The 16,784-nt window shown below is 35.6% G+C and overlaps 1 protein-coding gene across 6 annotated transcripts in view; it reads left to right on the top strand.

Annotated features, from left to right (window-relative positions):
- LOC102749978 (protein diaphanous homolog 2-like) overlaps nucleotides 1–16,784 on the top strand; it is a 234,900-nt gene that overhangs the window by 95,702 nt on the left and 122,414 nt on the right. For 2 of the 6 annotated variants that reach the window (XM_081808544.1, XM_081808542.1), the window contains one exon: nucleotides 901–8,755. The exons of 3 other annotated variants lie outside the window; for them this stretch is intronic. In XM_081808544.1, coding sequence (XP_081664670.1) covers nucleotides 901–937 — 37 coding nt within the window. In that variant the 3' untranslated portion in view covers nucleotides 938–8,755. Of the gene's footprint in view, nucleotides 1–900; nucleotides 8,756–16,784 lie in introns of those variants that run through there. One more of the 6 variants, XM_081808547.1, reaches the window with a different exon arrangement.

Below are 16,784 nucleotides of genomic sequence, written 5' to 3'. Positions count from 1 at the left end.
CACGATTGCATAGTATAAAAGTTATTTAGTGCAGTAGTAATCAAGAATTTGGCAGCTGAAATGAACTAAATGGCCCCTTGATAACCTCTGAAGAAGTTAGTATCCTGTAAGTGCTCACCTGATTACCAGGGAGTAATTAAGGTACTGTGGTGAATGGGGCTTCAGGTAATTAGAACTTGGAATTAGTCCGGTCTGTTGTGAATAGCTGTGATTGTAAGCAGATTTTGTGAGAGTATCAAGACTGGTAACAAATATAATTTATTACTCTAAATGTCATTCCTACTACAGAAAAGATAACAGATGTATTTAGATCAGTTTCTGCTTGTGTTTAAAAAAAATACACAAAGTATTGGTTCCAATTTGATGAGCACTGACAGTGTTCTCTGCATAGCTATTTAACAGAGGAAAGAAATAGTTACAGAAATAAGTGAGAGAGTCCAAACTGAAGCACCTCATTGTGCTTTACTTCCAGTGACAATGACACTAATCCTTTTACTTTACTCCAGTAATTAATGTTTTGTTTTACGGAATCTTTACAGTATTAGGAAGATTTCAAAAGCTTAAGGATAACCCTGGTCGGTATTGTATATGTTACTGCTAGTAAATTTTCTTTTAATATAGCCTGTGCCAAATTTTAGAAAATGTAATAATTGAAGCTAGTATGCAAGCAGTAGCTTCTGTAATAAAATAATTTTATATTATGTACCATGATGTAAACCTTATTGCTTGCTCTGATTTATATGCAAATATGTCTTTTTCTTATAGTTTACACTGATTTCAGCTGTTATCTTAGTTTTTGTGTTCTAGGCTACATCAATTTTTTCTATGATTATCATAATAAAATAGGCAAGCAGGAAAAATTATGACTACTTCCTGTCTCATTTTGTGTATTTGTTTCAGTAGCAGTACCAATCCTTTAGACAACCAGTGTTGTTGATGTCATGAATTTACAGTAAACATGTGGAATTTACATATATAAAACATAGATGTCATGCTGGTGAATTCAACTTACATGCCATGGAATAGAACTCTTGCAGTGAGGCTGTTTCAGGTAATTTAAATCTCAGTGGGAACCAAGAAATGGATTTTGAACTAATACATTTTTGAAGTCTTCGAAGATAGGAGATTGTAATATTATGTGTAAAGAAAAAAAGGTTGGTGATTTAAGTTAAAGAGGTTTAAATTTAACAAAGTGATTAAAAGTAATTTCAAGATTTATTTCCCCTTTATAAAAATTGTTTTTCATTGGCTTAAAGGAAATTGGTTAAAAAATTAAGTTCCTTTTCAACATAATGCCAAATAGAACTAAAAATACCTTTTGACATTGGGAACTTTTTCTAATGAGAAGAATGCAAAATTGTGTTTGTGGGGGCCTATTGTAATTTATTCACCAATACTGTTATTCATTAGGATGGTAGACATCACTCTTAAGGGATATTTTATGCTAGCTTTTTTTTAAGATTTTTTTATTTTAGAGAGAGAGAGAGAGAGTGAGCGAGAGAGCACAAGTGGGAATGGCAGAGGGAGAGGGAGAGAGAATCTCAAGCTGACTCTGCGCTGAGCACAGAGCCTAATGCGGGGCTTGATCTCACAACCCTGAGATCATGACCTGAGCCAAAACCAAGAGACAGGGCTTAACTGACTGCACCACCCAAGTGCCCCTATAGCAGCTTTTGTATCAGGTAAAATTATATCTTGATAAAATATTCTTCTAATTTTAGAACTTGAAGGAAAACGTATAACTACCTTAAAATGAGGTAGTAGTAATAATCTTACAGCTAATTAAGACTCTGCCACTGAGGTGTTATAATTGTTAGCTCCTTTTCACACATTTGTTTTCTACCAACGATGATGTCTAATGGTACAGATCAACAGTTATGGGCTTCTCATTTGCGTTGTCATATTACTTCGTGTAAACTTCTCACACATCTAACCTGAAATTCTAATGATTTGTTTACTGTTCAGTCTCTTTCAGGAGACTTGTGGGATCCTTGAAGGTTGGGACTGTGTTTATATTTCTATTCCAAGCAAATCTTGCATAATGCTTGATATTTAGTTGATAGCTGATAAATTCTATGAAGGCTGCTGTAACAAATGTTTAAAGGGTCTGGCAAGACTTAGGGCCCATCATCCTGCCCTTTTGACATATTTTGAGGAAAATGAATTAATACTCTTAGTATTACCCAAGGAAGCATGCAGATTGCACAAATCAAATTGTAGGTCAGAGAAAATTGTGATGTCCGTAATGGAATAGTTAACATGTTTATGTTTCGAATATTTCAGTCAATGTCAATTCTAAGAGGAACTTTTGTTACTGTGTACTAGTTCTATTAGTACCGTAAGCCCCTTATCAAAGGCCGTGTTTAATTTTTGTTTCTGTTATGCCTATTACCTAACATTGCCAGGAATACAATAGATGCTCATTGAAAATTTGAATGATCAGTGTTTACTGGTTTATTGTCAGTATAACCTTCCAGCTCTCCCACTAGATAACAAGCAATTTGAGAGCAGGACTAAAGTAGCATTCATTTTTTAATTCTTCTCTCTCCAACATTCAAAACAGTTCCATGTGTATATTAGGGATTCCTAAGACTACTTCCACATTTGAAGGTTGTTAGAAGGACCCACAGGACTCAAAATATAGTTCTACTAATAGCTGAGATTTATTATACTGACATAGTAGGATACACAATCAGATCATATGGGGAAAAGTACAGGTGGATTCTGGAGGAATCATGGGGGCAGGCTTCTTTATGCTCTGTCTCTCCCATGAGGGGTTACATACAGTGCTCTCTTCCCACAGTGGTGAAAATGAACCAGTGTATCTGTAATTTCTTGCCCAGGGAAGCCCATTAAGGAGTGAGTTCCCAAGGGTTTTATTGGGGGTTGGTCATATAGGCATTTTGTTTAGCATGTAGCAAAATTCCAGATGCCCAAAAGTAAAGCAAGTATTCAGTATAATCCACAGTATTTGTATAAGCAGGCACAGGAAACCATCCTTGTAAGTTAGGGAGCAGTGGGAATGCTCCCAAACCAAGTTCCCAGACACCAGCCAAATGTCAATCTTGCTAGCAAGCCTTAGTCTTAGACGTGTTATGTTAATGCTTTTCTGCACAGCATGGTTTGTATGAATGCCACTTTTGGTAGGAAAAGGAATCTGGATGGTATTTCTTTTAGTACTTCAAACTCATCTGATGGTTAATATGTTGGATAGGGAGATTAAGATTGTCTTTATTAGGGATGCTTCTAATGCCTTGGTTTAAATGCCTGTCCATCAACTTGCATTGTTGCTAAATTCCCATCTTGAGCTTTACTTATTTATTTTTAAGTTTTAAATTCCAGTTAACATACAGTGTAATATTAGTTTCAGGCATACAATTTAGTGGTGTAACACCTGGTACTCATCACAACAAGTGAACGCCTTAATCCCCATTAGCTATTTGACCCATTCCCCCCCCACCCACCTCCCCTCTGGTAACCATCAGTTCATTCTCTAATGTTAAGAGTCTGTTTCCTGGGTGGCCTCTTTCTTTTTTTTCCCTTTGCTCATTTGTTTTGTTTCTTAAATTCCACATATGAGTGAAATCATATGGTACTTGTCTTTCTCTAACCTATTTCACTTAGCATAATACTCTCTACCTCCATTCATGTCATACAAATGGCAAGATTCCGTTCTTTTTAATGGCTGAGTAATATTCCATTATATATCACATCTTTTTATTTTAGAGTTAAATACTTTAGTTCTACAAGGATTATAACAAAAGATAGCAATCCCCTACCTAATGTTCCTACTCCCAAAACCCTACCCCAAATTTTGAATTCTTATATCTGTTTCTGCTAATATAAATTTTCATATTTATTTCAATGCCCTTATCAGTTATTCTACTTCTTGATTTCTTCATTTTTAGATACACTTTATTGACTTCCTAATATAGAAAAGGAAAATTTAGCTCTCTTATACTAACTGCACATATACTTTTCTTACTCCCAATTTTACTGAATAAACATTTAATGTTTATTGTGTTACGACTTTGCAAATATTGTTCACAGCTGAGCCATGCAGTGTACTATGATTGCATTTTTACACCTTTTTTCTTGTTACAAAAGTATTTCTTTTTCCTCTGCAGTTGAAACTTGCCATTTAAAAAATCATTTTATCATATTCTATATACCAATCACAAATTGAAACCCAAACTTTCCTCCCCAGTGCAATTAATCATGTCAGGTAATCTATCAGTTCTTTTTTTTTTTTCTTTTTAAAGATTTTATTTATTTGAGAGAGAGAGAGAGCATGAGCAGGGGAAGCAGCAGAGGGAGAGGGAGAAGCAGGCTCCCCGCAGAGCAGGGAGCCCGATGCGGGGCTCGATCCCAGGATCCTGAGATCATGACCTGAGCCGAAGGCAGACGCTTAACCGACTGAGCCACCCAGGCACCCCTCGTAATCTATCAGTTCTAGTTCTCTTTTTCTTGGAGATATTTCTCTTGGAGCCCTCCATCCCCTGCTGTGATCTGGATTGATTTTAAGGTTCATGGCCCAAACATACCTGTCTTTACTCCCGCCCCCAGCTGAGCTTGAAAGCTTGCTACAAGTACAAGCTTATGCTCCATGTCCTCTTGCAAATACAGTCAACTAGGTTGTAGTTTGTTGATTTCTGGTTACAGATAGTTGTTACAGATGCACATAATATTATATCAGCTTTTATTTATAGTGTTTAATTTTATTTTGGTTGGTGGGTTGGGGTATTGATAGGACAGGAGCCAAGAAAGCAATAAAACAAAGAAAAATGAGAATTTCAGAAAATCTCTGGCATAAAACAAAAAAATATTGTTACAGTATCACATGTCCTAAAATGTTCATAACTTAATTTCTGAGCTATTTAGATGAATCTCTGATAAATGGCATCTGATCACCTTTGATTACTATTTTATATAGTTTTTGTGATAACATGTTTTCTGATTTTAAAAGTTTCTATCAATTGGGCTTTATCATCCTGCTTTTTGGAATACAATTATGGCAGTTTTATATTCAGTAGAAGCCCCCTTATTAGGAACTCAGTATTCTGACTGATCTCAAGTATTTGCGGTATTGTCCACATTTCTGCAAATTAAGCGGAAAAAAGACTCTTTTTAAAAAAGATTTTATTTATTTATTTGAGAGAGAGACAGAGATGGCAACAGAGATAGCAAGAGAGAGCAGGAGGAGGGAGAAGAGGGAGAAGCAGGCTCCCCACTGAGCAGGGACCCCCCCCCCTGACGATGTGGGATTCCATCCCAGGACCCTGTGATCATCACCTGAGTCAAAGGCAGATGCTTAACTGACTGAAACATCCAGGCACCCCAGAAAAAAGACTCTTGTGTGTCTCAGAGAATCATGGGTATCAACTCAGGCTCTCACCCAGTTATTCTTGTGTTTTGAAAAGAAAAAAATAAAGGTGCTACTGACAGTAAGATGTGACAGCTAACAGTGGAAGGAAGCAATATAAAAATATAGTAGTCTTTGGTTATTTCATAGAGAGAAAAACAGCCCAATGCTCTTCAGGAGTTTTGGGGGGCATTACTGTATCATTGCACAGAATAGAAATTGATCTTGATGAAGAGTCATTGAAGGGGTATTCAGTGTATTCTTCAGGGCAGCCTAGGTATAATATATTTTCAGATAGTTTCCATTAAGAATTAGCCTTTTTTTTTTTTTTTCCTTTTTGCTGTTATACATAAAAAAGATTTATCCTTCAGGTACATAGCCCACATTCATAGATCACTGATTATACTGGATGAAGGATTTGTGTTTAGCTTTTAAGAAAAGCTCATGGGAAAAATATATATCTGTGACTTACTGGACACTTAATATAATTAAAAATGTCATGAGTGTAACTACAGAAGAACTGCCTCAAGTGTAAGAGGGAAGTTTCCAGAAATATTTGGTAAAATTTGGGATGCATTTTGCATGTTTCCCCTATTGCCTCATAAGGGTATTTCTGAGTCTTACTTAAAAAAATAATTGGTCACAAATAAAATATATTGTTCTTCAAAGATGTTTCCTGTTCCTGTTGAGGCAAAGAAGTCAACGCTTTGGAGAGGGGAGGCAATTAAGCATAGAAATAGCATAAAAGATACTTGAATTCTGGTGCTATTTCATGGGGAGGAAAACAACTATTATTAGACTTCAGGAATACAGTTCTTAGCAAGCTGGCAGTTTACTTATCAACTGGGAGAGTGATTAGGCCAGTTTTGTTATATAAGGATCCACCCCTGTCCCAGCACCTCTACTGGGTAACTATCCAATAACATTTACTGACCATTTCCAATGTGTGCCAGGAACTCTGAGAAGTGTTTTTCATGGATGACCTCATTTAATCTGCAGTATACTCCTATGGGGTGGTCATTATTTTTATCTTCATTTTAGGAGAAAGCTGAAATTCAGAGAAGTTAGCTAACTTGTCCAAGGTTAGTTGTGTCTGATCTCTTAACTACTATGCTGTGTTGCTTCCTACCCAAATGTACTTCCTAAGTGACATGATGCAATATCCAGTAGGTTTTCCCCAGTTGCTGTTGGGCAACAGGGATAATTATAGATGTAATAATATATAACAAATAGAAAATGGCTCCTTATTAGTCTAGGAATTTCTAGTAGGGGAATCTACTTTTAAATGAAATTCAGACCTATCATCCTTTTTTTTTAAGATTTTAATTATTTGAGAGAGACAGAGAGAGTGACAGCACAGGTGGGGAGGAGAGAGAGAAGCAGACTCCCAACTGAGCAGGGAGCCCAATGCGGGACTCGATCCCAGGACCCTGAGATCATGACCTGAGCCGAAGGCAGAGACTTAACCGACTGAGCCACCTAAGCGCCCCTATCATCCCTTATTTTTAAGTTCAGTACTATGAAGGAATGCTTTGGGTCATTTTATTTATTAGTCCCCATGTGGTTTTGGCGGTTACTCTTCTGTATTGTTTTGATACTTTCTTACAAGTGGTCCTTGACTGCTCAATTACAGATAATACTTTTATCCTCCTGAACATGGGTACTTGGACCCCAGAATGCTGGAACTCTCCTCCCTTGCTTTTGGGCTTCTATTGCTATGAAAAATGGGGCAGTGCTCCTTTCTTCCTTAATGAGCAACTCAGTTTTCAGAGCTTCCTCTTGAGTCTTCTCTTCCTGCCACTCATTGTAGGGGAGTTCAGGGCTTAGAACTTGTATTATTACAATAGTACATTATTTTATGGATTAACTGCATTTTTCAGGATAGCATTGGTACTTAAGCATTTTATTTAAACCTGTTTTTCTTATTAAATATGTCCCAGCATTTTTTGCCAACTGATTTACAAACAGACTTTAGAATGCAGCCCAATTACAAATTGAGACTGCTTGTATAACACATAAAGGGTTGGGGATAGCTTTTCTATCAGATTAGATTGAATATACTAGTTAATTTGGATTCTGTGATATATATGAAATTGTGTATGCTGCAGTTAAACACTTCAGTTGCTATAAATTTCAATAGTATGTAAATTTAATGTAACTTTGGAGACTTAGAGTTGGTTTGTTCATTTCAATGTTAATTTACTTAAATTTTAGATATTTTAAAATAAGTTTGTGTAGGCCTGGTAATGTTTTTATTTCAATATCATTAAATTTTGAAATGAAAGTTACTTTAAAATAGGCTCCAAGGAGGTGTTACATTATTAGCAATGAGTTTGGATGTTTTGAAGAAAGTATACTTGTCAATGAATAAACAATGAAACTGCTGTAGAATCTTTTTATAATGCTGTTATTACAAGGGCACACTACCTGTTATGAGGACTTATTTTGCTATATCATGATTTTACCATAGAATGATAGTTTGAGGATCAATAGGATTTTGGGATATTAAAATCTGTTATTTTGGGTTTTTGGAGTTTAAGTTCTATCATGTTAGATCTTCTGTTTAAGGAAAGCATATTTGGAAACCTAGTTCTAACATGTTGTATAACCATTGGAGAGTGTTTAAAGAGGTCAGCCTAGCTTATTTTCTATTTTGATTTTGGTCCCTATTATGCACTTAATACTGATCTTTCTTATGTTACTCTTTTTTCTTTCTTTCTTTCTTTTTTTTTTTTTTCAGTGCAAAAAGGTGGTTTTCTTTAAGTACGGGCACAGGACCCATGGGCAGAAAGGGCTGCCTGTTATTCTTTTCTTTGTATTTTATTTCCACACTTAAAAAGTAATAACTTTATGCAAATAGTACAACTATCTTGTGGAAAAGTCAAAGAAAACATATTACTCTCCCTCTGAAAAGCAATGCATCTTAATCTCACTATCCAAAGAAAAGCAGTGTTAGTGTTTGACACTATTTTTCATTTTTACTCAACACGATAGTATGATTGTCTTTCCATGTCAAAATATATAAAGCTGCATGATTTTTAGTGGCTCCATAGAATTCCTTTATGTTGGAGATGTGGTGGATACCCCATCCTCCAAAAAACTGTAGACTATTTAAAATGGAGGGAAATAGGTTTATCTGGGGGAAATAAAGTAGAGGTGGAGAGCATAGAGTTACAGAGGGCATGTAAGTCCAGGAGAAGAGGAGAAAGAAATAAGGTATGAGTCAGTTCATGAGCAGGGACCTTTAACAGAATAATAACCTTGCCCCATGGAGAATGGAGGCTTAATGAGTGACAGAGTCCCAGGAATTGCATTAACTAGATAAATCTGTTTTTCCAGGGGAAGGAAAATGTGAGGGCTTGGAGAGGAGGATTATAAGTCACTAATACTGTTCCGTTCCAGAGAGCAGAGTGAAAGTCCCTTCTCCTCTTTGAAAACATGTCATGCATTATGTGGATATATAATAATGTATTTAACCATTTCACTATTGAAAGACATTTAGATTGTTTTCAATTTTTAACCATTGTAATTCTAAAATAAACATTCTTATTTATGCAATCTTGAGAACTTGTTTAATTTTTTCCCTTTTAGATAGAAGCAGCAAAATTTCTGGGTCAGAAAGTATACCTATTTGAACATTTTTGATAATTACTACTAAATTGCCAACTCTCATTCATATCTTTTATGTTCCATTTTTATTAGGGAAGTTAGAAAATAACTTGAATATTTGAGTACTTATTCATCAGACATTTATCTTTACCTCAGTTAATCCTCACAACTCTATAAGGTAGATAGAATTCTTGCTCTCTTAGAGATGAAGAAACTGAAGCTTAGAGTGACAAAGTAACTTGCCTGAAGTCTCAGAATTTGTGGAATGGAATCAGGAGTCAGAGCTAGGTGTGATACCAAAGTCTCTGATCTTTACACTGTGTCAAGATGCATCTTTTTTATTTTTCTGTTACATTCCTCTACTTACCAAGCTGTGCTTTGCTTAAGGATGGGTTATTGGGACTGAGAACATTATAATAATTGAAATTAATATCTCAGGATTTTATTTTTCTCTACCTCCAACCTATTCCTGACATAAGGCATTTAATACCTTACTGAAATCATCTTTGTTCTTTGACCAGAAACATTAGTCTTTACCAGCTATACCATAAGTTACCTTCTTTGTCAGAAAAGTAAATATGTAAGAGCAAAAATTATCCCATCCCCTATTGGGGGAGTATGGCTTGAGGTATATTTTATGCATGGGTCATTTTGTGCATTTGACTAATTTTAGAAAAGATTTACTGAACTTTCATAGGAAAAACACTGAATTCGCCACAATAAAACTAGTATGATAGAAATGGAATCTCATGCACACCAAATTTACGATGTAGTTCAGAGAAAAATTATACATGTGTAGGTATATATGTGTGTGCATCTCTGTATATGGTGTTTTCCTAAGAACTTAAATAACATAACACAATGTATCAAAAAATAGTATAGTTCACAGTAAATATTTAAGTATTGAGGGGATATAGGGAAAAGCTGGTGATGTAAGACAGTTGTGTTGGTGTAGAAACACAGTAAGTTTTTCATATGTGTGTCCTTAGTGCTAGTCACATTGCCTGGCTGACACAAAGTAGGCACTCAGTAAAGGTGTATTGAAAGGATAAGTGAAAAATCATGGAAATACAGACATTTTGAGTTGGCAGGGATGTTAGAAGTCCAGTAGTTTAGATGCCCAGACCAGTTCAACTCCACTTGGAACACTGAAATAACGAAATGCCATTTTACACTAATTAAATTGCTTACCCCTCTCAAAAATAGTCTGATAGTACCAGGTACCTGAAACTCATTTTCTGCCCAGAGGAGTGTAAATGGGTCCAATCGTATGATATAACAGATTTTCTTTAATATATAGACTTTAGAGAAACTCTCACCTATGTGATTGTATTAGTTTCCTAGGACTGCCATAATAAATTATCACAACCTTGGTGGCTTAAAACAACAGAAACTTACTGTCTCACAGTTCTAGAGGTTAAAAAAAAATCTGAAATCAAGGTACTGGTAAGGTCATACTCTCTACCAAAGCTCTAGGGAGGGAATCTGTCCTTGCGACTTTCAGCTTCTGGTAGCTCCAGACATTCCCTGGCTTGTGGCTAAATTACTCTAATCTCTTGTTCCCACTTCACATGGTCTCTTCCTTTTTCCTGTGTGACTCTCCTGTGTATCTTTTATAAGGACTCTTTGCAGTGGATGTACTACTCACCTGAATAAACCAGGATGATAACATTTTGAAATGCTTAATGTAATTATATTTGTAAGGACCACTTTTCCAAATAAGGTCACATTCACAGGTTCTTGGGGTCAGAATGGGGACATATCCTTTTGATGGCTGCCATTCAACCTACCATTTCAAAAAAGGTTTAAAGCAGTAGTCCTTAGTCCTTTTATTGAAATGAACTCTGACTTCTGTGCTGTTTCTTCTGTTACTGTAGTAGTTCCTGATAGGTGGCAGGTTATTTCATTACTACCTCAATAATTGAAAATTTGAGGGAAGAGTAATTATGGCTTTATTTAATTACTTTTAAATTTATTAAGGCTAGTTTTATAGTTTGACGTATAGTCTATTTTATTGAGTGTTCCAGGTGCAATTGAAAAAGAAGATATAGTTTATGGTTGGCTAAAGTGTTCATAAACATTCAGATGAAGTCAATTAATAGTGTTTTTATTTTTTAATTTTTTACTATAATTTTTTTAAATTTTATTTTATTGTTATGTTAGTTTTTGATGTAGTATTCCATAATTCATTGTTTGCGTATAATACCCAGTACTCCATGCAATTAATAGTGTTTTTAGAGACTTCTATATTCTTAATGATTTTCCGTGTACTTATTTTATCAGTTATTGATAGAGGCATGTTGAAATCACCAACTCTGATTATGGAATAAAAATTAATTTGTCTATTTCTTTTTTAGTTCTATCAGATTTTGCTTCTTGTATTTCGACATTCTTTTATTAATTATACATGTATTTAGGATTGTCTTCCTTATTAATTTACCCTTCCATAATAATGAAGTGTTCTTCTTTATCTTTGATAATATTCCTTGCCCTAAAGTCTGCTTTGTGTGATATTTATTTAGCTACTCCAGCTTTCTTATGTTTACTGTTGCCATGATACGTCATTTTTTTCTGTCCCTTTACATTTAACCTATCCGTATCTTTATATTTAAAGTGAGTTTCTAATAGCATATATTTGGGTATAGATATATTTTAATCCTGTCTGATGACTGTTTATCTCTACAGACTTGTTGCTTATTTTCTATCTATTCCATCTGTCCTTTGTTTCTTTTATCTTTCTTCCTGCCTTCTTTTGGGTTATTTTTTTTTAACTATTCCGTTTTGTCTCCTTTCTTGACTTATTAAATATGTCTGTTTATTTTAGTTTTCAGTAGGGTTTACAATATGCAACTATGACAACTTCAAGTAATATTATATACTTTCCTATATAAGAACCTTACAATAGCATAGTTATATCCCTTTCCATCATCTTTTGTGTTATTATTATCATATATATTACTTTACATATGTATAGGTCTGACCATACATTGTATCCTTTTTTCTTTAAAGGATCAAGTATATTTTAAGGAAAATAAACTAAAAATAGTGTGCTATCTATTCTCATACTTTATTTCACATACAGTTCTGGCACTCTTTATTCCTTTATGTAGATCTGAATTTTTATCTCATATCAGTTTCCTTCAGCCTGAAGAGCTACCTTTAAACATTTCTTGTAGTGCAAGTTTTCTTCAGTTGGATTATTTCAGATTATGTTTGTCTATTAGTTATTTTGCCTTTATTTTTGAAGGATATTTTTATGTGATTCAGAATTCTAAAATGACAGGGTTTTTTCTGGTTTTCTTTTAGCAGTTTAAATATTTTTTTATGGCTTCTACTGTTTCTGATGAGAAGTCAACAATCATTTTAAACTCTGTTCTTCTTTGGGCACCTGGGTGGCGCAGTCGGTTAAACCTCCGACTCTTGGTTTTGGCTCAGGTCCTGATCTCAGTGTCCTGGGATTGAGTCCTGCATTGGGCTCCGCGCTCAGTGCAGAGTCTTCTTGAGATTCCCCCTCCCTCTCCCTCTGCCCTTTCCCGCTCAGGTGTGCTCTCTCTCTCTAAAAATAAACTAAAATAAAATCATTAATAAACTCTGTTCCCCTTTGTGTAACGTGTCTTTTTCTCTGGCTACTATTAGGATTTTATTCTTTATCATTGGTTTCCAACAATGTAATTATGTACCTCAGGGTTATTTTTATGTTTATCCTGTTTGGGGTTCATTGGGCTTTCTCTGGTCTGAATACTCAAGGAAGTCTCTGCACTTTGGCTGATCAGAATTTCTCAGCCTTGTGTGATCTCTGGTAGGTGTTAAGTTTGTTCTTTTCTGGTAGTCATTCTTCTCTGAGAGTGTTCTAGGCCCATCCTCATCAAGTCTCCCCTATGCATGTGCAGATTAGTAGTCAGGCAAAAACTCAGGGAGGCTGCACTGTGGATGTTTGGAACTATTTTTCTGTGGGGATTCCTTTTCTCTGGTACTGTGCCCCATAAATCTAAGCTGTCTCAGTCTCCCTCATTTCCCCACCTCTCTTTCTTTCTGTTTGTAATTGAAGTGTGGTTGATACCATCTCTCTTTCTTTAGCTCTGTGAGACTGCAGTACTCTGCATAATTTCCCCCTTCCTGAACTATAATGTGGAAAGTGCCTTCATACACACTTTGGGTTGACTGTAGGGCTTACTTAGTTTGTTTCCTTTTTTTCGGGGATCACAGCCCTGTGCTGCTGGTTGTCCAGTGTTTGAAAGCAGTTGTTTCATATATTTTGTCCAATTTTCTAGTTGTTTACAGATGGAGAGCTGGCCTAGTACCAGTTACTCCTTTATGTCCAGAAGCAGAAGTCCCTAACAATAGCTTTTATAGATGGATGAGGTGTGTTTGGTTGCCTTTCTTTAGTTAGACTTTTGTATTTGTGTCCTTTTTTTCTTGTGTGTTTCACTTAAAAAGTAACCTTTCTTAATTGAAGGACAAAAATTATATATGTATATAACCATGAGGTAATCCTGTAAATTTAGTCAGGCATACAGAGTTCTTTGTGGGCTGTTTTTTTATTTATTTATTTATTTTAAAGATTTTATTTATTTATTTGACAGAGAGAGAGATCACGAGCTGGGGGGAGGGACAGAGGGAGAGGGAGAAGCAGGCTCTCTGCCGAGCAGGGAGCCTGATGTGGGGCTCAATCCCAGGACCCTGGGATTATGACCTGAGCCGAAGGCAGACGCTTAACCGACTGAGCCACCCAGGCGCCCCAATGGGCTGTTTTTTAAATTCCTATATGTATGAGAGACATTTATGTTCTGAATTTGTATGTAGTCTGTTTCAACTAAAGAAAATCATTACAATTGTGACCTACTTTTTTTTTTCAACTGGATTTTATTCACTAATAGCCAAGTGTTTTGATAGAGCATAAAGCAGTGTTTCATTAGTTTCCCAAATCCCTTGCTATGCTCTTTTGCAGAATGAAATTTTTCGCTATTTATGTCATAGTGCAGAATATAGGATATGAAAATAGAATTGTCCACTTCTCTTAACTGCAATTATAATTTGAATTGTCTTGCAAGATACAGTTCTTTTCCCCCAGATACAAGTGAAGCCTCTTTTGAGTTCAGAGCTGAAATTAAGGACTATTTTAGATTGAGTCCCCAGGACATTTGTTTTTTCATTCGAGGTAGCACTATCTCATATTTACATTTCCTGTGTTGTCTCTGTAGATGGTTAGAAAAGCAATATTTCATCAGAACAATGGGTTACTGCCAGCACCCCTCTGTGAGATGGTTATTAAAAGCATGTCCTTTCCTTTCCAATTCAGAGTGCAAGGTTTTTACTGATGTTATATACTTGAGCTCTTCTGACACAAAGGAGAGGATAGCTCAAACAGCTCTCAAACCTGGGTTTATAGCCTTTGGTATCTTCTGGTATTTCAGTGAACTAGGTGAGATGGTTCTTAATCTTTTTCTATCTTTCTATCATTGACATGGTTGATAGCTAGTGAGGGCTGCAGTCAAACAAAAATGGAAACTTTGTAATTTATGTATAGCTTTTAAAAGGCAAAAAAATGAAGAACGATTGCAGTTGGTGCAGTCTCCGATACAATTAATATCAAATGCATATAAATCCTATTAGAGATCTGTCATCAGTGAAAAAGGAGTATGAAAAATGCGTGACCTGTCTTTATTAGATTCAGTTAGAGAGAGACCATACAGAGCTAAGGAGCTTTATGAACTGCATATTAATCATAACCAGTCTTCTGAGATAAACCTATTTCTTGTAACTTATCAAAGCTGTACAGAAGATTAGTCACTCCCTTTGGTAAAGGAATGTTTTACATATTGTACTGAGTTTTGAACATTGTAGCTTTAAAAACTGATTAACAGATATTTTAATATTAAAATATATCTCTTTGAATTATACAGCTTAGACAGCTATTATCCTGTAATGCCACCCCAATAGGGAGATGGGCTCTTTGTCAAAAACTCTACATCATTGTTTTGTTGCATATTGAACAAGACAGTGTAGAGGGTTGTATTAGAGACCAGACAAAAGAACTTTGCTACAGCAAGCAATCATTAAATCATGCAGAAATATTTCTTTCTTAAATCTTTACTTTAAGCAACAATTGGTAGATGCTACGACTATTTTGAAATGTCATTTTCAATTCCTGAAGTCTTTTATCTCTTTGAAAAGGAAGAGAATTAGCTTAAGGGGACAGTTAAGACCATCATGTTAAATGCACAGTATTACTAAAGATAAGGGAGCAGCTGTAATCTGACAAAAATAATTAAGATCGTATTTTAAAAATACGTGAGAAGGGTTCATAAGATTATGAAACTTTTAGATAAAGCATAAAGAGTAATAGGTATAAAATGTATTTTGTATTATTGGTGCACAAAACTTAGAGATATTGAGTGATGTAAGCATTTAGTTTCTGACATCCTGTTACCACTCAGTGCCCACAATGTATTAAATCCTGTTGATAAAAATATAGAGCCATATCATGATGAAGATATTTAATAATACATATCCTTTTATTACTTTGTTTTCATATTTCTAAAGTAATAGCCTTGTTCACAAAGTTAAAAAGAGGGCACCTGGCTGGCTGAGTTGGTTAGGTGTCTGCCTTTGGCTCAGGTTATGATCCCAGGGTCCTCTGATTGAGTTCCGCATCAGGCTCCCTGCTCAGTGGGGAGTTTGCTCCCTCTACCCCTCCCCCTGCTTGTGATCTCTCTCTCTCATACTTTCTCTCAGATAAATAAATAAAATCTTTAAAAAAAAGTTAAAAAGATATGGAAGCACATACATTAAAAATAAAATCTCATTCTTCCCATCCTATACTCTAAGGGTAACTACTATTAATAATTTGGCATATAATCCTTCAAAGCTCATTTATTGAAGGAGTATGGGACACAGAAAAGTGCACAAATCATAAGCATACAGTTCAATGAATTAGTGAATTCACCCATGTAACAAACACTCAATTTAAAAAATAGAACATTACCAGTTCTCCCAATTAGTATTGCCTTCCACCTCCCCAAAGGTAACTACTACTTTGACTTGGAGCACTATAGTTTAGTACTGCCTGTTTCTGAACTTTATATGAATTGAATCATAGAGTATCTACTTTTCTGTATCTGGCCTCTTCTACTCAACCCCATGTTTGTGAGTCATTCACAATTTTTTTTAAAGATTTATTTATTTATTTGAGAGAAAGAGAGAGAGAGCACAGAAGGTGAGGGAGAAGCAGACTCCCGCTGAGCAGGGAGCCCGATGTGGGGCTCGATCCCAGGACCCTGGGATCATGACCTGACCCGAAGGCAGACACTTAACCGACAGAGCCCACCCAGGTGCCCCAGTCATTCACAATTTTGAACGTAACTGTAGTTTGTCATTTTATTCTACAGCCTGGGTCAGCAAACATCTACTGTAAAGGGGCAGAGTAAATATTTTAGGCTTTGCCCATTTTACACAACCTGTCACAGCTACTCAGTTTGACTTTTGTAATGCAAAAGCAGCCATAGAAAATATGTAAATAAGTGAGTATGGTTGTATTCCAATAAAACATTATTTGCAAAAATAGGCTGCCAGCTAGATTTGGCCCATGGGCCATAGTTTGCCAACCCCTGCTCTAGAGTATACCATTATATGAATATATCAAAATTAACTTACTCATTCAAATATTGGCAGACATTTGTGTTTTTGTTGTGAATACATTTGTATGTCTGTTTTTGTATACATATGCATGCATTTCTGTTTGGTATATGGAATTGCCACTTCATAGGTTACATACATAGGTTCACCTTCAATAATAATGCCAAATGGTTTTCCA

The sequence above is a fragment of the Leptonychotes weddellii genome, chromosome X (genome assembly GCF_054177405.1).
Source record: "Leptonychotes weddellii isolate Sample4059 chromosome X, ASM5417740v2, whole genome shotgun sequence".
NCBI classification, from domain to species: Eukaryota; Metazoa; Chordata; class Mammalia; order Carnivora; family Phocidae; genus Leptonychotes; species Leptonychotes weddellii.
Note: the sequence above shows the minus strand (reverse complement) of the source record. Positions and strands in the feature narration are given on the sequence as shown.